A 20517-nucleotide genomic window follows, 5' to 3' on the forward strand; every position below is an offset into this window, starting at 1 on the left:
AGAGCATATGTATTAGGAATTGGTCAGGAATGACAGGGAAAGTACAGATATATCCACATGTATTCAAAGGTTCTTGGGAGTTTTCCACAAGTTTACATGCTTGTTGAGTGTCTACAGAAAGGGAACATTAGTGCAGAACACAGTGTTAGGATTGCTATGACAGCTGCCCTCATTTGTAGAAAATATAATGAGTTCAAGCCTGTGTTAGAAGATAACAGAGTAAATTCAGCCTGGATGAAATGTTCAAACACACTGGTGTTAGCTGGTCGGTGAGAGGCATTCTAAATTGTCTTGATTTTAGTATCTCTTTCCAAAAAATACACCCATTTTCATTATTCTAAGAGAGGCATCAAGATTCACTAATCAGTTTATGGAAATACTGTCTTTGAAAAAACTAAGTCTGTGTCTACACAGCATTAAAGAAAATACTTTGATTCAAAACATAAAATATTTTCTCTCCTATTCCCCTTTTATATGACTTTTTGTGTACTTTTCCTCTTTTTCTAGCGTTCTTTGGGATACTGATCTTAACTTTGAAACTTCATTATTTCTGTGGCATAAGATTGTCCCTGTAGCATTTATGGGAATAAAACATGATTGAAATAGGAAGTTGACTTAATGGTTTAATACTTAATAAAGGTACAATTTTCTTGATCAGACAGCTAAATGACAGATAGTTTCTCCCACATCAGGAGCTTGCCCCAGGACACATACCAGTATATTGTGATTCACAGCCTTCAGTTTATGAAGATATCAAACTACATCCCACATACTGTTGAACATCAGGTTTCACTATTAGTGGAAGTTTGTCATCTGTTTTGGTTAATATAGTCTTCTCAGTGTAATAATCAAAACATGTATTTTATCCAGCATGGTGGTTTCTATTGAAGCTTAGACTAGGGACTTTCCGCAAGCATAAGGCTGAGATAAAGGATCTTCCTTATTTCATAATTGACCTGGAAATGGCCTTTTAGGAGGCTTCTGCGTTAGAAGGGTGTGTGGATGGAGACATGATCGCACCTGATAAGTCTATCTGTAGCTTACATTCAGGCGTAATTGGAGAAAACAAGGAGAATGAAATATCTATTACACAAGAATGTTCCTTGGGGTTCCTAATTAAGAAGGAGGAACCTCTCCAGGACAGAATTGGTAGGAATCAGTGCCTTGCTGCTAGGCAAATTTTCCTTTGTCAGAAATGGAAGAGCCTGTTCATCACTTGTAAATTGCTCTCCCTCAGCGCCATCTGCTTCTTCTCTTGTTAGGAATTTGTTTTTAAGTATTCATTATAATGTAGCTAACTGCAGACTCCAATGCTGCCAAAGCTGAAAAAGCTGCAAGTCAGGCTAGCGTGTGGAGCCTGCCACATTCCTCAATCTCTGATTCAGGCTTGCAAGTTTGTCATCAAGTTGGAAATTGAAACCAGAGGAGCTAGCAGCAAGCCCTGTGCTCATAAATCAGCTGATAATGGGTGAATTGTTCTGTGCCTTCCCCTGAGGTGGAAATCAAAACTCAGTGCAAAAGTACTCACAGACCCTAGAAGAGCTATGATGTAGGCGAGCATGGAGAAACTACATGGGGCTGTATGAATATGCCACATACTGGCAAAGGAAGTAAATGAGGATTCAGGTTATGTGCAACCACTGATTCTTTTCTTCCTACAACATAACCAAAAAAAGTTACAGTGGGATTTACAGCCAACCTTGATTCCGGATAACAAATTTTGATGAAAGAAATAGGCACAATACATCAGTGTGTGATCCGTGACAAGGTCTCCTTTGTGCTTCATTTGTTTGATATCTGCTGCCACTAGAGGGAGGTACAAAATTGACCACAAAATTATGTCTTGAAAATACTTTCCAGGTCATTAACTAAGCACAGGCCAACATTTGCTGCCCGGATTCTACTGGAAATCTGGAACAAATGACCGATTAATTTCCTCTGGATGTGCACCACTGTCACTGAGAATAGAACTTGGATCTGTAGCTTAGATGAAAGCTAATTAGAAATACAGTAAGGTTTTGAATCACAGGCTTGAAAAGCAGGTCTCTTGGACTTGAAAGTTGAGTCCTGTGTTCAAAGAACCACGCTAAAAATGGTTACATCAGAGACACTACCTCCAGCACAGGGGAAGATATCTGAGGGGACTGCTTATGATATTTTTATTTATTGCTGCATAGGAAACCTGGACTCCAGAACTTCATTCCAGAAGGTGCCATAAAGCTATAGGAGGGGCCTAATGACTAAAGCAATAACTTGGATCAAAGCTGTTTATCTGATTTTTCTTTTATTCATACCTAGCTTGAATGTGGCTAGGAGGAAACTATGTCAGATATGCAGTATTGAAATATATATTTAAGAGTTGAATCAGCCTAGATAAAATCTGCAAAAGTACCAAAAGGAGTTACACACTGAAGCCCCATCTTTCTAAATAGTGTAAGCTATGAATGTAATTCTTACTAAAAAACAATTTAACTACCTCCTAAGAGCCTAAATTACTTCTGAGAATGGGATTATATTCCTGAATCATTTGAGACTTTCAAAATGCAACCCCTCAGATCTAAGTTTGGTACAAAGTAAAGGGCCCATCTAATAATCTAGGTTAAACAGGTTTAGGCCAGTAAGTTCTATGGGACACGTGTAGATATGTAGAGAAGCAAAATCTTCCACTATAGCAGAATTGCTATGTAATTTCTCACCCTGCTTGGTCTTAAACCAGCAGAAATAATTCCATGCTGGAAACGGCATGAAACCATTCCTCCAGGAGATCTAGTCATGCTGGGACATCTAGTTTAGGGCATGCTTTTCTAGAAAGATTGGACCAGGTGATACCTGAGGTCCCTTCCAACCTGGTATTCTATGATTCTATGAGAAACGTTTGGTGTCAGTGAGTGAAGAATGGTTGTTCATGGCTTTGTACAGCTGTATCTGGTGGTCTTCACAGCACTATAGCTAAACAGTAGGTAGCTGTAGGGTAGGAGATAGTTTCCTGCAGGGATTGTATTTTTCTAGAAAGGCAGCTGAACAAGTTCATCTGCCTACATTGTTTTATTCCTATTTATTTCTATTTATAGGAATCAGCAGGGAGAAAGATGAGTAGGGTGAGATGGAAGTGTAACTGCAGTGGCTCTTCCCCTTTCTGTGTTCCCACAGGTTGGAATTCCAATGTTAAAGCGAATTACATAAAACCTTTTCAGATTCTGCTGTGAATCCTTGTGTTATGAATACTCTCCACAGAAAGGATTTACCAGAAGAAAGGATCTGTATTTGAATGTAAAGCTGTGTTAGAACAGCTGTATTGAGGTGTAGCATCAAGGGCACTTTCAGTGTCCCTAATTCAGATGACTTTTCATCTCTAGAAGAATAACCAGAGAATTTTTTCTTACTTCTGCCAATGAGTGTATAAATAGCATGTTTGTCTAACAATTGAACAAAAATGCTTAAAATTTAAGGGGTTTTAATCATAAATTTGGAATGTTTATCTAGCAACGTAGACATTGCTGCTGAGGTCAATGGTTTTTCTAAGGAATGCTCAAGAGCAAAGATTAAATGCAGTGTGTATTTTCCCAGTGGATTCAACACTGTGCTGTACACAAGCTGGTCACTTCATTCTTTGTTCAGTAAGCTTTCATTACGTCTGCCTTTAGAGGTATTAGGGCTAAGTTATGATGTTATCACATCTCAGGAGTTTCATTAATGTAGTGGTCTGGATTCTTTAGATATGCAACACTGCAAATTAAGTGCCAAAGTCTGGAGATTTCCAGACTGTTCCGTGGTACATTGAAATCACAAGAAGCTTCAGTGATTCAGGCCCAGATCAGCCCTGAGACTTTGTCCAAAGTGTTTTACATTATTGTAATACATTGTGATAATCTGATTTCTTTATCAGTGTCATGAAAGACTCAAATGCCATTGTCTGCCGCAAGTGTTTTGAAATGGATCCCACCCATCATAAGCATTCAGAAGGGTTACTTAATTCCATTGTGCCTGAGTTTTGAAATAAATGAGATGGAAAAAAACATTGTGATCACATCAATATGATGGTAGACAAATGTAGTCCAGTTTGCAAAGTTAGTCTTAAATTTGACTTATGCTAGAAATTCTCTGGTGTAATTACGTTAGGGTTGTCTTTTCACCTATTGTGTTTGCAGTATATATTTGTATCAGCTAAAACCCCAATACAGATGCAGTTATAACAGCAAAACAGTTGTTGTGATGAGTTTATAATAAATGCAGGGAAGTGGAATGAGTAACTTAGCACATTTGACTGCAGGGTTTTTTGAAACAGCAGATAAAAAGTTGGAATCACAGATCATTGCTAGAGGAAGTAGAGAATGTTTCTGAAGTCCCTAAACGTTCATCTACTTAATCACTACTGACTTGGGGTAGATACAGTAAAAATTGAGTTTCAGTAGAAATGGTGTAGAACCAATAGACATTAATAGCAAATTTGGCTGTCATGGAGCAATTTTATAAAACCATGCTCTAAAATGACATAGATTCCAGGTGGCGATCCTACAATAAAATCTATATACTATGCTATACAAAAATCCACTATCTCAGAGAATTCTCCGTACAGGCACAAATATAAGCCACATATTTTAGGATCAAGGCTGCAGTCCCTCCGTTAAAATGTTGAGCACCTCTGATACTGAGGAAAGGATTATGTGGTGTTAATACAAAATTAAATCAACTCTGCTCGGCTTCCACAAGTAGAAGACAAAGTGGCTCTGTGCCCTTCTGGGTAGAGCTAAGGTAATATTTACAAATAAAATTATGTATAAAACTAACAACAATAGTCTAAAAAAGTAAGATGAAAGTTAACATCGGGTGGTGTTGGACAAATTATAATCACATAACATATCCCAAATTACAAACAGGATCCTGAGACATTGAAGCGATTGACATTTGATAGTTTGTACAGTCGCTGTGTTTATTTTCTATGGGGGCTAACAATTTATGTGGTTTCAAACTGGCTTTTATTATGTTGCAGCTGCTGCTTGCTGCGAGTACTGACACTAGTGAGATACGTGGCCACTTGTACCTGGGTTATCAGCTCGATGTGTGCATCCACGCTTAGCTGAAGGAATCAGAAATCTGGTACGGTTTTTGTAGGCACACAGCTAGGAACAAGAGTGTGGCTCTTAACCAACTGGTCACTCGTGATTGAAATATTATACATTTGAAGCAAATGTGAATACCTTACTCTAGCCACAGTTTACCAAGTTCAAGTGAACCTCTTGGAGGTACTAAAAGAAAAACATGCCTACTAATTCAAAATACAAAACACAAGCAGAAATATTTTGCAAGAAGTCAATGAGTCATATTTTCCTCATAAAATTGCTGAAACCATTGTGCCCAGAAACAATTAAATATGTGACTAGGGCTGGAAAAGTTTAGCCATAAACACAAACAGACACCAGTTTTTTGTTTGTGGAGGATGAAGGTCCTTTGGCTTGAGGAATATCCTAATACCAACAGAGACAAAGCAGACCATGCAGTTTGAGCGTGCTCATGGCTGCATAGAAGGTCAAATGTTTGGCTCTGTGTGCCTGGATACTTGGTAACACTGCAGGTTAAATGCTAATAGTTTAATATGGCAAATCACTGAAACAGGGACAAACATACTCTTTTAATTTGAAGAAAATGCTCATTTGATTTGTATTAGAAATACATTTCTGAGACCTGAATTCTCAGTCTTACAAAATCCTTTGTATTAAAATGTTTGAGTCAATTAGTACGTGGTAGCTGGGAGATCTGCTTGAGACTCACAAGCTTTGTAAGACTTTTTCAAGACTCCTTTTGTTTTTATCAGTAGTTCAGTGTTTCTCTTGCCCCAGCAATAGACTCCTCCAGTTTGGTCTGGTATTTTTATGCTCTACAAATGCCAGCCATGATAGCTACTGTATTCACACTGTGCTTTTGGGGAAGATTAAAAGAGAGGAAGTTCCTCTGCTCCCCAGGGTATAATCCCTGTGTTTATGAGATTTGGAGACACTGCCCTGCACAGCAGAGGTTGCAGGTTTGAAGACAGATTTGAACTCAGCTTTGTCAGAGGTCCTTACCTGATTTATTTCTAGCCTAAAGGGAGAGTTGAATTTGAGATGTGTCCAGATGCTTTTTCTCAGGAGCAGTTGTAACATAGCTCAACACTTCTGTACAGACACTCTGGCTAGCAAAACCCTCTGTTTAAACAACCACATTTATAAATCTTTCTTACAAATAAAATGTTGTCTTGACATCCTACTTATGGTCTTCTACTCAGAAGTGTGAAGTGAGCTGTAAGATTTGTAGGTTGCTACAAAAAATACATACAAGTGGTATTTGACTCCGTTGCTGTTATTTCAAAGAAAGAAAGATAACCCCTTTAATGGTGCTTTCCTAACATTATTTAAATTCTCTTCATTCGTACAAGAAGGAAACGTGAAAATGTGCTTATGAATTGCTTTTGGAAGTAGCTACAGGAGGACGTGACCCGGTCAGTGGCCTTGAGGCCTGAGCATTGTGCAGTTCAACAAACATCCCATGAGAATTTTTAAATGCTTATGGCTATGGACAAGTGAGGTCCAGTTCATCTCTCATTTGCAACAGTACATCTTCTTGGAGAGCTCTATTTGATTTATAAAGATGTGTGCAACAGGATCAAGTCTAGGCAATTTAAGCAATTTCTTTCTTTCACCAATGGAGTTTTGCGGGGTCTGTATGTTTCCAACCTAATGTTTCACATCTAGAGCTCTGTACCACAGAGTTTTACCTCAGGAGTCTCCTCATCATTTTCCACTTTCTGAGCCTCTCAAGGGTCTGCCTCTTTTTGTTTGTTCCTTGTCTACATGCTTTCAGTGTTGTGCTATGCAGGCTTTAGGAGTCCTAAGAAATCAGGAAAGCTTTTCCTGCACTTCCTTCCTCTTTTACCCATGAACTAACTTTCCCAGGTTAGAGAGCTGAAGAACAGATCTTGGGAATCTGACTTAGCCATGATGAGGGATGTGGTCAATAACCATGAGGCTATTCCCTTTATTTCTTCCTTTGGCTGCTTATTATGCAATTACATTTTTCAGTAAGTTGCATATTTTTTTTCAGTCTAGTGATCCTTTTGATGGGGTGACTGTTCACGGGCTTACAAGCAGTGGAAAACTAGAGGAAAGAATGGAAAATATTTCAAAACTTCAGCTGTGATATGATGCAAGTACAGTCTCTGATTAAGGGTGTAGAGGAGGCATCCGTTCGAAGCAAGAGAACATAAGTGCTGTACAGTTTGATTAAAAGGTGATTAAGAGGCATCTAATTTTTTCCATGTAACAGATTTCCATTGATACTGCTGAAGCTATGGAGTTATGTAGATTTCGAGGGACTGAGATACAAAATGCCTAGCCATGCCCAACACCTCTTTTGACAACTAGGTAGCTTGCAAAGCAGGTAGCTGGCTCAGATTTGTCATTATTACCTCTTGCTCTTAAATCTTCTGACTGTATTTCACAGATGGATTAATAGGTTGGCACAGCCTGTAGAACAACGGAGTGTTAGGCCTCAGCCCAGGGAGCTAATGAAATAGGCAGGTCTCACTGCAAGATTGCTGCTTGTGGAAATCCAGTGCAACTTCTGTTACTGCTTTGGTAGACAGTGATACCTAAAGCATAGTCACTTACAGTAATTCCCTCTACTTGTAGGCTAGCCCAGAATTAGCAAAACACTCTCAAATCTCACCCCTCTTGGGAGGTATATTGAACCATACAATTCTTTATATGCAGTCTGGAAGAGCATTGAGTTAGGTTGCTCTCCAAGTTAGTGGCAGAGCCAGGAGAAGAGTCTTATCTTAACATTTTGACATTTCTGGGCTTCTAGTCTCACTAATTGTAGCCATAGTGATGGGATACTGTCAGGCACAGGGTTTTCTTTCCGGTATTTATTGTGATAGATTAGGAGCTCACTGTTTTTCAGAGCACGTTCTGTAATGCAGGACATTTTTGTGTGTATCATGTAGAGCTCTTCACTGGAGTTTGTGCTTCTCTCTACAAATAGATACTCCAGCTTTTTGTTTTACTTGGTTTTACTCAGTTGTGGTGTTTACGTTACACCAGCTTGAGGGGGGAAGGAAGGGAATTTTTCTGTATATTAACTGTCTGGGTGATTTTCTACAGCTGCTTGAAGGATATGTCTGTTACTTATATTGTAACTTGGATTCTATAGACATATGGCAGAAAACACAATTCTCCAGAAAGCAAAAGATTTTGACTGATGGAAAACAGAGGACAGCAATCCAAGAGCAATCCTGGCAGAGGAGGAGTATGAACCTGAAGTTTACTGTCGAAACTAGACTTCTGCCTTGGGCTTAAGTACCACGCTCAGCCAGTTCTACCATTGACTTCAGTGTGGGTCTGCACAGATGCAAAGAACTGCTTTTTTGGACCTGACTAAGTCTGGAGCTTAAGTATTGTGCTGGCATACATAACGATTTGGAAATACAGTGGTTGGCCTGAACTCCTTAAGCAGTGGGACAATTACAGAAACGTAGAGAGCCTGTGAATTGAGGCTAATCTGGCTTTACATAGAGAGTTTGTAAAATCAATCAGAAATTGAAGAGGGCATAGGAGATTTCATTTTAGACTATTCAGTCCCTTATTAATTGTATTGTGGATGACAACAGAGGAAACGTGTATAGCAGACAGGTCTTGTTTTTCTATTTAATCTATTGTCTGTTGGTTTGGCTTTCCACTTCCATGCAGCTCAGCACTTGCAGCAGCACAAACCAGGACTGCCAAGAAGGTTTTTTCTCATCTGTTTTTCTGTTTATTGCAGAAGCTGACGCAGTTACTCACTGGCCGGCATGTCGGTCAAACTCACATTTGTGTCCCCCGGTGATGGGGGTGGTATCAGCAGGAGCTGTTCCTTCACTGGCTTCAGCACTGTGCAAAGCAGAAAACTGGCGTAAGTAACACAAGAAGTAAAGCACCTGATCGTCTGGGCAGCAGACATTAGGGACTGTGAATGTATTGTTTAACCTAGGGTGTCTATGTGTAGAAGTTGTTCCTTCATTTTTATCTTAAAACTATTGAGTGTTGTCATGGTTCACTGATAAATAGCTGTACTTCACACCTCACTATCTTACACACACTGTACTCCAGAAATGGCTGGGTTTCAGAATCTATGTATCAGACTATTAATAGTGTCCATTTACATGACCTTTCCTGCTAGCAGCCTAGTTGTAACTGATGCTTTTTGACTAAAACCTTGGGGGTAGTTATGGTAATTAAAAATGTCATAGACTTTTATAAAGGTGGGGATGTTAGTGGTGAGTCCTGGCAAAATATGTAACTGAACCCAACTCAAGTTCCCGTGGAGTTATTAAAGGAGAGCAGCATTACGTGAGAGGAAGGGCTGCTTTCTGGCAATGCCACAAAAGAGAGGAAGGGAGCAATACTAGAGGCCAAGAAGACCACTGCAAATTCACTGCTATCAGTAACAGGTCTATAGTATAGCCAAGGTTGCAGTCCAGTCTTTAAGTCTTCAGTTGAGTTGCATAATTGCTAAACCATCTTGCACTGTTCTTCCCTTTTGCTTATCATAACTTGTTGTGTAGCACTGCTCTATGCAGATAACTGCAGCTTTTCCACTAGAAGTGCTCTTGTTCTTTTTCTGATCCCTCTATAGGCTGTCAAGTGCTTTTAAAAGATATGACATATAAATGGAAAATGAATATAATCTCTGACTGCCAATGCATGCTAGAATAATAACAAAGTGAATCATTTAGCAGTATCATATAGAAGCATTGGAAAGTATGCTTCTAGAAGTATTGTGCTCAAAAAAATCCTATTGTGTGCCAGTAAAATACCTGACTCATGTCATAAAATATCTTTTCAAAGAACCAAAGGGCTGAATTAAGCTTTCAGCTAAACATAGCATGGTAATGCATGAGCAAAAACGCAATTCCAGCAAGAAAAAGTCTTCACATTTGACTAAATTAATTTGTTGTGGAAGCTGAAAGATAATACTACACCTAGCAAAGGTTGGACAGCTAAATCACACCAATCACTAAGGGCTTGAGAAAAACACTGACATTAAATTATAGAAACAGACTTGAGCTCAAGTCCATAGTGAGAGTTCTAGCAGGGAAAGGATTTACCAGGAAAACTGTTGAACAGCTGTTTCTTCAACAAAGGCACAGTCCAGTGGGGTAAGAATGCTCCAAACAGAAGAGTTCATATGTCCCTTAAGACTATTCTGTTGCTTTTAGCTGCAAAATGCCTCTCTACGCATTTTGGTTTATGATGTTGCTTTTCATTATTTTAAGTGCTTAGACAGACAGTTTTGTTCAGGAATCACCACAATAAGGAAAATTTGTTTACTGAATGCTCAGTCACAGTCCAGTGAACACCCAAAAGCCTTTCCCAGCATAGTGAAGAAATTTTTTAATCACCCTTTCCTAACTTATCTCTCCTCCAGGCACTGTTGCAAAACACAGCAGGAGATTGCAGGGGCCCTATGCAAGCTCTGTCCAAAAGATGACACACAAATCAGGTCCACATGGAGATGATTCTTAAGCAGACGCTAAATATACTTTTGTATTTCTTTAGCAATTTCCTTTTGAGGCTCTCTGTCAGACACACTATTTCATTTTTCTTTACAATGGTCTCTACAGGAAGCAAATGTTATTACTGTTATCTATAAAGTGTGAAATCTGATATTTAAATTAAGTTCCCAAGGGAAAGCAGCAGCATAGCATCTAGCTTATAGCTACTGTCCCTAAAGGCCTTTGTCAGCCACTTCACTTTTCTAGGAAATGTATGAAAATGGGATTCTTAACATCAGTGCACTGAGTATGTATGGGCTGCATCAGTCAGTGGAGATACTGAGGAAAACAGTGAGTTTTAAATCCCAACCTATCCATGCTTAGATGCTGTATTTTCACCTGAAGGAAATGATTTCCTGAATTTAAGATTTGCTATCCAAAACTGTGAAGGTAAATATCAAAGTCCTTTCCTTCCCAAAACCTGACAAAACACAGGAGTAATTTGGGCTTTTTAATTTCAAAAGATAGCATTATCTTGTATCTTCCATATGATATCTTGCTAAATAGTGCACTCCTCTAGAGCGTGGAACTGGATGCTATTTCCTTCTTTGCATGAAAGAATCTTAAGTAATGATCCTTCTAGGAGATTCTTTCAGCTGCTGTTATTGGATAGACTGTCCCTTCCAGTGTTATTCCTGTTGAAATCCTCTTGCTTTGCATGGAATGCTCAGTGAAAACAATGTAGGTTTCTAAGTTAACAGCTATGTTCCTCATTATAGGTAACCTGAGCTCCAAATGGTGTGGTTAATTAATGCTTTACATTAAGCCATCATAAAAACCAAGGTAATCACCAGGGTGAAGAAATTACATGTCCAGTAATGTTTGGCAACCCCTAATTTTATCAGATTTTTTGGTGGATTATATGTTAAAAATGGAGTTAAGTGGAAATGTAGCACCAGGGTAATTAAAGTAGTTACTCAAGGGTTTCTGTAACTGGACTGGGATTGCCCTCAGGTGTGGTGGGCCTAGGATTTAATCACCAAGCTCAATATCCTTAGGCCTCCAGTCACATGCTTAGAACTTAAACCAGCCAGTGGCAAAGTATTAAGCTTGTTGAAGTTCATCATTTCTTCAGGTGTGCTGGATTTAGGGTGGAGAGTGTAGAGAAGGTGGAAAGCTTCTCTAAGAGCAGCCAGTTGGCTTGGCTTGGAAGAATGGGAAACTTCTTTAGGTAATGTTGTTTTAGAGTCTTGACTTACAGAGATTAATAACAAAACTATACAAAAATAGCTAAGACTTAGAGAAGTGTATATATAGAGGTTAGGCAGGCAGGAATCTGACAATATGAAAGAAGTATTTGCAGAGCACTTATTTTGTGTTTTAAGTATTGTAGATGTATAGAACTAATGGGGGTGTTTTAACTCTTTAGGTTAGTACAGAAAATCCTGTGCATGGGACTTCTGTTAGAAACAATATTTAGTTTTGGTTTTGCAGTTGCTTTTAAAAGGAAATGAGGTGTTAGACACTGAAAAAACACCTTGATAATTGTATCTTGTGTGCAATCTGGATAATTATGTCTTGTGTGCAATCTGGGCTTGGTAGTTTGCTTTGCTAAAATGTGGTAGGGCTCTAAGCCATCATTTAAATCGATGGTGAATGCAGGCAAAGAAATAGCTAATTCTAAAGGCTTTTTATGTTAACTTTGTACTTAGGCCTTGAGGAGTTCAAAATTTTGTTGCCTTGTTTTCCTGACTTGTAGGTCTCTACACTTGAGAGGTGCAGAATGGGAATGTCTTTGTCCTGCAGCGTGGCTTACTTGACTAATTCCATAGTTGACCCAACAACTGGTGTGAATGTGCACACAGAAACAGGGCCTTAGCTAGCTTCCATGTGTGTCCATTAAGATGACTGCTATCAGTATGAGCATGAAGTTGTTATTAGCCATTATAAAAATGATCTTTTCTCTTGCTTGCTGTGTTCCCCCCCTCCTTCCTGAAGACATAGGGATATGCATGATCCTTCTTTATTTGAAAAAGGGTAAAAGAGAGAACCAGGAGGCTTCTTGGAGTCTGCGTCAAGCTTGGAGAAGGAGATGTTTCTTATAGTGAAATGATTATTATTGAAGCTACAGAAAGCTTGCAGCTTTTCTGCACTAACTTTTCTGCCTTAACTTTCTAATGTTATCTGTGAAAGTTTTCTCTGCTTTTTTGAGTAAAGGTATATGGGATTGGACATACAACTTGTAGCCTGGAAGCCTTGTGGCTTAGGCATCTTTTCTCCTAGGTCATAGGGTTTGCATCTTTCCCATATTTCTTCTCTCTTTCTACAGAAAGTCTCTCGGCAGAAGTTCAGTGAGATCAAGAATGTCACTGAAATCCCCCAAGGCTTATAACTCCCTGCAGAAAGGGGCAGTCATCTGGGATCCAAAGCCACTGCAGGTGAAGAAAATTTTTGAAGCTTTGAAGAAAGGACTTAAGTAAGGACTTTTCAAATATTGTAATTTGCCTCGCCCAGTTGTGCTGCTTAAGTCTGTATATCACTGTTCTGTCTCCATCTCTAAACAGATGTAATGACTTTCCCAGACGCTGGCTTGAGACCTTGTATAACAAGTTTCTTTCATTCTCAGACAGTCTGCTTGCAGACAAAATGCTGTGATGTTTTTGTTTGTTCCTAGCTTGTAACAGTTCTCTGAAAAGGCAGTGACAGATCAAACTCTGTAGGGAGATTCCCCATCTCTTGGGGAGCAACTGAGTTCTCCCTTGAGGAAGGGAGGCTTTCAGAGCATGCAGGGTGGCAGGCAGGAAGTCTGCAGATCAAGGAGAGACTTGGATAGGGATGGGAGAGCCAGATCTGGGGGGTGATTGGCAGAATGCTTCTGGGAATGGAATTGTGTAGAGTTGCTTTGACTCAAGAAACTGACTTAAGACCAAGTCTGAAAGTGAGGGTGTGTCCTGCAAGGACACAGTGGGAGGCTGGTTCATAAACTGTTCCTATTCTCCCTGTGCTAATTAGAGCTAGATATTCTTGTGGGTTGGGTTTTTTGTTTGTTTGGTTGGTTTTGTTTTAATAGACTTCAGCTTTGGAGTTCAGAAGTACTCTTTCCTCTCTGTGTGCCTTGTTGTAAGGGAAAGGTCTAAGCAGATCCACCTGAAAACTTCAGGTGACTTGAGGTGATGAAACAGAGCTGTAGTACAGCTCCATCTTCTTATGGCAATGTAAATAACATTATCTTGCTTTAAATGTAGCACTGTTTTTTTTACGGTTTATATGCATAGCAAATGTTGCATCAGTACAGACTTCAGTGAAAAGGCCAAAGACCAATTTTGTCCATTGTCTCCCATCTGGCAGAAGTGGGATGCATGCATCAGGCACAGTAGAGTTCAAAGGATGGGCTGGCAGCCTGAATTTAGGGTATTCTGGCTTTGGGGAAGCTGTCAGTTACCTCATAGGAATGCTGATATGGCAGCTATTATAAACCAGGCAGGAAGTGTGGTAAGTGCTGTTTGCCTCCATCAGTGGTTGAAACTCATCAACCTTTAACCGAGTCCTCAGATCTTTTTATATCAAAATACACATTTTGCATCTTCACAGTTGATGTTGATGGATCTGGTCTAATATTGTAGGAATACTTACACCCTGAAGTACCTGTGGGAATATAAAATACCTCTCCTTGGATTTGTAAACACAGTAGCTCTTTCTGCTGGCATCCTACTAACAGTATGTTACTAATTCACGTATGTTACTGCTGTCCTCAAAATTTTGCTACTATATTAATTCTTATCATAGTTTGTTTTCTTAAGCAAAGAACATAAAACGTGGTGTAATAATAGATCATAAACTTAGATGTGTCACATTTTTGTTCTGATAAAAGGCTATAAAGTCTTAGCCCTAAAAATATCAGTCAATGTCTTATTAGTGGATTTTGATTTAAATCAAATAGTGAAACCAAATGTTTTTGCAGAGTTTAGAGTTTATCAGAGCTTAGGGAAGAGAAACCATAAAGTGAATCGGAATTTGTTCCCAGTTCTGCAGTGAATGCCACATGGTCAGATTCCTGCCAAAACTGAGGAGCTAGCTAATTGACTAACCTACAGAAAACAACTGTATCAAATAGCAATGTAAAGTCCAAATTTTAAGTAGATGCAGACTAAGTCCACTTGGTGCTGGAGTGATTTGAATTTTTAGTACAGAGCATGTTTTACGTGCCTGTTGCTTTATAGCTATAGAAAATAACTCTTCTGTTAACCATCTGGGTACCGTTTAATCAAGCTGGCAATACTAACATACTTAAATCTAAAAGTGAGGAAGCTTTTCTAAAAGGTAAGTGAATTCTGTTCTGCTACCAGCCTTGGCTACTTCTGCACTGAGCCGTTAACAGGCAAGTGTAAAGAGCAGACCACTCAATGCTGGAGCCACTGGCTGTCTTGGGGAGCTGGTTTTAAACAGTAAGAAAAGTAAATGCATCAAAGCAGATGTAAAGAAGTGAAATTGTCTAAAACAAAGTTATTTTGACTGCTCAGAGACTGTGTCTTATAATGTAGTATTTACCAAGTGACTCTTTTTCTCTTTTAAGCACAAGAGGAAAAAGTTACCTAAGTGTGCTCTGTATTAAAAGCAGAGTTGGAAGAAGATAGTCTAAGCAGAAATAGGTTAAGTCCCTGTGTGAACTCCTAAGGGACAATCCTTGCTTGCAAGCAACTCCAGAAGCCAACTGGCACCAGCTGCTTCACACCTTGCAAAATAGCTCTAATTCTGGAAAATGTAATGGTTACATTAAGAAATTCTCATGTACTAAAAGGTGCTATTCAGCTGTTTGCTAAAACACTGAATATGTCCTGCCTTACATATGGAGTACTTCTGTGAGCTTGGCTTTGTAGTTCAAGTGTTTCCTGTTGCAGTTCTTTGACTTTGTAAGATGGAGTTGGTGGCCTTCTTTAATTGCACTGTAGCATCCAACATCTTGGAGGAGTAAAAAATATTGAGGGGGATTCCTAATGTACAACATCTTTAAATGTCAGATAACAAGTAACCAGCAACTTCTGGCACTTGTGTACAGATGCTCCTTGAGGAGTGACTTTGCATTTAGGGTGATTTCCACAGACAAATGCCCTTTCTTGTCTGTTGAGCCATATCCCTTTATATAGCCATTCATATCTCTAGAGAGTAAAACAAGAGAAGTTTTCTAACAAAGGATGTTGCTTTAACTTTCTGCTGAAAAATTCTTTGGGGAGATGTTATAATGAATGCACCAGAAGAATGTAACACTGGGTTTTATTCCTCTCCAGTGAATACTTGGAAGCACACCAGGCTGAACTGGATTATCTTTCTGGTCGACACAAAGATACAAAAAGGAACTCCAGATTGGTAAGATGCTTTTAAGGTTAAATACTTAAATACTTTAAAAATAAAGCCACAAAAGTAGATGTTCTCTCACACCTGGGGCTTCAGGAACTGACTCTGGATGGACAGAAACGGTGATAAAGACTGGGTTTGATTTTCAGTAGCTGGTGAATGTGTCCTTCATTCTGTTGTGTTCACAACAACCTGGAAGTACCTTCAGCAACAGGGGTAATGAAAAGACAACTCACACATCCAACTTTGCCTTTCCTTTGGGAAATAATAACTAGATTTAAAAAAAAAAAATGGAAAACCCAAAACCTCCCATGTGCCATCACCAATGTCCAGGTCCTTGTTATAGATGGTAGCAAGACTCTGTCTCATTTAAAGCATCTGCAAAGAGAAACCAACCAACCATGCACAGAAAATGAAACTACTTTTAAAAATGTTGGCATGTCTCCTTGTAGTAAATAATGCATCTTAATTTAGTGTAACTTCAGATAAGCCTTGTGAGTCTCTAAGTCAATATGAAAGTATCATTAATATGTACAAAATACACGTGCTCTTCTGTTCAGCCTCTGCTATTTTCCTTTCAGGCTTTCTACTATGACCTGGATAAGGTAAGACTATTGAGGATGAGATGAAATGTTGCAAACAGTGAAAAATGGATGATGTGTCTGCTGTGTTACTTAAAGGCATGTTTAAGAAATACTTTCTCAAGACCCTCTCTTTCCCTTCTTCAAAAGCAAATCCGCTTGGTGGAGAGGTACATCAGAAAACTGGAGTTTCACATAAGCAAGGTAAGGGGGTTTTAGATCTTGCACTGCTACATAAGCAAGCTGTCTAAACAGAAAATATTTTAATTCACCTGAAGGGGCATAGTGCTGGGTCGTCCTGAAAGCTGTAACCACTCTTTTTACAGGAGGAGGGGAGTTTTATTTATTTATTTTCTTGAATGGTTGGATTCAGGCTGAATGTTGAGCACAGCCCAACCTGTGTTTGCCTGTGAAACCAGTTTGTATACCCTGTCAGTTTATTCAGAAAATGCTGCTGCAAGGAGACTTACATGTTCTCCTCCCTCCCCGCAAGGGGCCAAATGGGCAGTCCTGTGGAGTCAATGTCTGCTGTCTGCCCTCTGCTTCCAAAGGATTGAAATCTCCTTCCTGACATAGCTGTAGGTGTTTTAATCTGTATTGACAGAATTGGTTTCTTGCTGTCCAAGCAATTTTTTTCCCTGAATGAATTGTTAGTCTACTCCTTGTCTTGTAGTCTTGATAGCAGCAGAGCTGATTGTTTCTCAATATCCCATGCTTTTGTGCAGGAATGTCTACAAACTGTAGCACTCTTATCAGTCTGTAAAACGCAGGAGCTGCAGCATTGTGCAATGCTGTGATAGTGGGATTTTGTTGGTGTTTTTTTTTTGCCAGGAAAGACTGCTGATGTTCCTTTCCAAAACTTACTAAATCTGCCAGGGTAATTCTTGTTCATTCTTCCCCTACCCTCCAAATCTTACAGGTAGAGGAACTCTATGAGGCTTACTGTATCCAGTGCAGACTACGAGATGGGGCTGCGAATATGAAACATGCCTTTTCCTTGTCTCCTTCCACCAAAGCCTCCAGAGAGAGTCTAGTGGAGCTTTACAAGAACTTCCAAGAGTGCACAGAGGTAGGGAATACTATACATGTATAATGAAGACCAGAAAAAGCATACTAGGTCTTAAAGCTGGCTTTCTTTTTAATGATGCAGGTTAAAAACTTAACCTATAAATGAATTGCAGGTATGTAATGTGAACTGAAGCTTGTGAGGTAAATAAATGCCTTACAGGAAAGCTCTTGAATTCTGTGCCTCTCTTTTTTTTTGCCCCAGTTCAGCTTGGCCTCATGCATTGGCAAAGACAAGTGAAAAATCCTTTGAATTTCTGCTTTAATACTGGGGTCCACTATGACTTCTACTAGAAGTAATGGGATGAAAAATGAATAATGAATAAGCTATGCTATTTTTACAAAACAAGTAGTGGAAGGTAACTGGCAGTGAACTGCTGAAGTAGTTACATTCTTCTGTGGAGCAACATCATAATTTTCTGTCTTAAAAGTAGCATGAATGGACTCTTTATCAGCCTCCCCTAGTGAAGATCTTACTGTGTGTCTAGTAAGAAAAGAAGTCATTAAAGAAAATAGCCTTTATGGGAAGGTAGCAACTTTGTGCTGCATTTCAGTCATAGTGACTGTTCATTCCTCCTTCTAGGACATGTGCTTTATAGAAGGGGCATTGGAGGTCCATTTGGGAGAGTTTCACTTGAAGATGAAAGGTATGTTCATTTTTGTTTCTTTCAAGAATCATCAGTTGATTTGGGGTTTCCTATGTAACAATCTGATCCACTGAGAGTACACTTACTTAATGGCAGTTGCTTCCACTGGCTTTCTGGATCAGACCCTTAATAGAACTTTGGGAAATTAATGTTTGCTTTGGTGCCATAAACCATGTCTGCAATGGTATCTATACTTGAGTACAAAATCTGACAAGCTTTCTTTCTTTAACTCAATTAATTTTTGCCCTTCTAAGAGTAGTTTGGGCCAGTGGTGTAGCTTCTGCACAGTTAAGCACAAGGGGGTGTTAGCCAGGTAGTTGCTTTATTTATTGCAAGCTGAGGCTTTGGGGGACATTGTAAAATGCTACAAGTATTAGAATTTTCCTTTTCTTTTCAGGGTTGGTGGGCTTTGCACGTCTCTGCCCAGGGGACCAGTATGAGGTGCAGTATACAGCAATTCATTTTGTCCTTTATTTTACTGCTGTGAGTTTGCAGTGGAGGAACAGGAGAGCAAAGGTGCAACATGTGTAAGGCAGGCAGGAAGTGGACTGTGATAAAACTGCACTGTTCTGATGAGAAAAGTGCTTTAGCACAGTCACTAGTTACTCTGCTCCCTGAGATTGAAGAGGGAAAGGTATGATTCAAGTCTTAGGGGGTTTAAAAGACTGCAGTGATTGTCTGTCAAAGCCAACCTGTCAGGTCTTTGTCTTCAGAGTTGCTCTGGAATCAAATAACAGTTGCTGTCTGTTTCTTGGAAGGTTGCCTTTGGCATGATTTGAATGCGTCCTAGTATCTTACTGGGTTGCCCTTGGCATGATTTGAATGCATCCAAGGATCTTACTCGGTTGCTTTCCTACTTCTAACAGTTCCAAATGAATTCCAGTGTGCATTCTATTTCAGTACCCCTACACTTACTATGCAACATAGCTTTGCAGTTGTTCTAGAATGGGTGGGACATGTCATTTGGTACTGAGTTCAAGTGTTAAAACCTGCAATCTGAATTTCTGCCTCCAGTTTTCTAGCTTTATGAAAGTTCCTAAATGTATAGTGATCAAAGGAATGGCTTCACTTCTGCAGTACTGGCACAATGTGAGGCCTGTGGATTGAAGGGAACATTCTGGAATATGTTGACCCAACATAATTTTCTCTTTGGTTTCTAGGTGTTTGTGCGACTGGGGCGCCAAAAATGGAGGTTGAAAGGCAAGATTGAGACTGATGACAGCCAGACATGGGATGAAGAAGAAAAGATCTTTATACCAAATCTCCATGAGAAGCTTGAAATCAAGGTGTGGTGTATAATGGTTGGATTGGAATCAGTGGGTTAACAGGTCTTCTACCATATAACTGACCCGTTAGGCTGCCAGATATTTGTCAAACCTCTGAAGTAGTTTGCTTTTCCTAGCCAGGTAACAATGGCAGTTAAGCAATGTTCTGCCTACTGAACAGACATCTACTTCTGTTTTTCTTGGCACTTGTTAACTGTATTGGTGCATCTGCTTTCCTGTGTTGCGGAGTCTGGTATATGTGGTTGGTTATGTATGTTTGTTGTGTGTGGTTGTTTTGTTTTTATGTCCTAGATCAATATCTGGGATTTTCTAAGGTGAAGTCTAGATGTGGATACAAAAAGATGTGTATGTAGATATTATTTATGACCCATGTGGAATATTAACTCCCTGGGGTTCTGTTCTCTATTGAAAGAGAATTGCGTATATGGAAAACATTACTGCATGTGTGTATGGTTTGACTCTGTAGTTTAAATGTCCCTTTCTCTGGGTCAATGCAGATTCTGTTGTTGTATTTTAATCTAGAGATGCTCCGTATCTGCAAAGAACCAACGGCACTTATGCACTGGTACAAACAGTCTGTACTTGGTATCTTTATTTAGGGGAAAAAAAAGCATCAGAACTCTAAAGTGCCTTAGAAAAATCATATCCCTAACAGTAAGGGCCCAGTGCTAGTGGCCTGTGATGTGAAGGTGACACATTATGAGTACCCCTTGAGGGAAGTATGTAATTTTCATAGACCCTTGTGCAGCTGCCTTTGGCATTGGTTCTGGTACTTACCTGGCAGGTGGAGTTAATCCTTAAACAGCATTGCCACTGTAGTCTGGCATCTCTTGTGGGCTGGACACTGCAGCGTGACTCCTGTCAACCTAAAAGGAGCTGTGATCGAAGGCTGTGCTGGATCCTATTCTACTAGGAAACAGTGCCAGTGCAGCGTTTAAAGTTTTGGCAGCTCTGTTAAAGCAGCTATTTCAATGTTCCCCTCCAATCTGGCAGCAAAACTGGGTTACATAGGAGAGACTTTTTGGCATCTTGCCCTAACAGCCTTTGGAAATGTACTTATAATGCATTTTTTTTGCTGCCAC

General features: G+C 39.5%; 1 protein-coding gene across 8 annotated transcripts in view; it reads left to right on the forward strand.

Annotated features, from left to right (window-relative positions):
• RIPOR3 (RIPOR family member 3) overlaps window positions 1-20517 on the forward strand; it is a 124097-nt gene that overhangs the window by 85314 nt on the left and 18266 nt on the right. For 2 of the 8 annotated variants that reach the window (XM_057401718.1, XM_057401713.1), the window contains exons 2-10: window positions 8794-8922; window positions 12834-12980; window positions 15790-15868; window positions 16438-16461; window positions 16588-16641; window positions 17357-17506; window positions 18086-18149; window positions 18547-18590; window positions 19310-19435. In XM_057401718.1, the coding sequence (XP_057257701.1) occupies window positions 8822-8922; window positions 12834-12980; window positions 15790-15868; window positions 16438-16461; window positions 16588-16641; window positions 17357-17506; window positions 18086-18149; window positions 18547-18590; window positions 19310-19435 (789 nt within the window). In that variant the 5' untranslated portion in view covers window positions 8794-8821. Of the gene's footprint in view, window positions 1-7101; window positions 7264-7536; window positions 8923-12833; window positions 12981-15789; window positions 15869-16437; window positions 16462-16587; window positions 16642-17356; window positions 17507-18085; window positions 18150-18546; window positions 18591-19309; window positions 19436-20517 lie in introns of those variants that run through there. The other 6 variants (XM_057401714.1, XM_057401716.1, XM_057401717.1 and 3 more) reach the window with 6 other exon arrangements.

This window comes from Pezoporus wallicus, unplaced genomic scaffold (assembly GCF_028554395.1).
Source record: "Pezoporus wallicus isolate ANWC-B61680 ecotype Strahan unplaced genomic scaffold, APGP_CSIRO_Pwel_v1 contig_9238, whole genome shotgun sequence".
NCBI lineage: Eukaryota > Metazoa > Chordata > Aves > Psittaciformes > Psittacidae > Pezoporus > Pezoporus wallicus.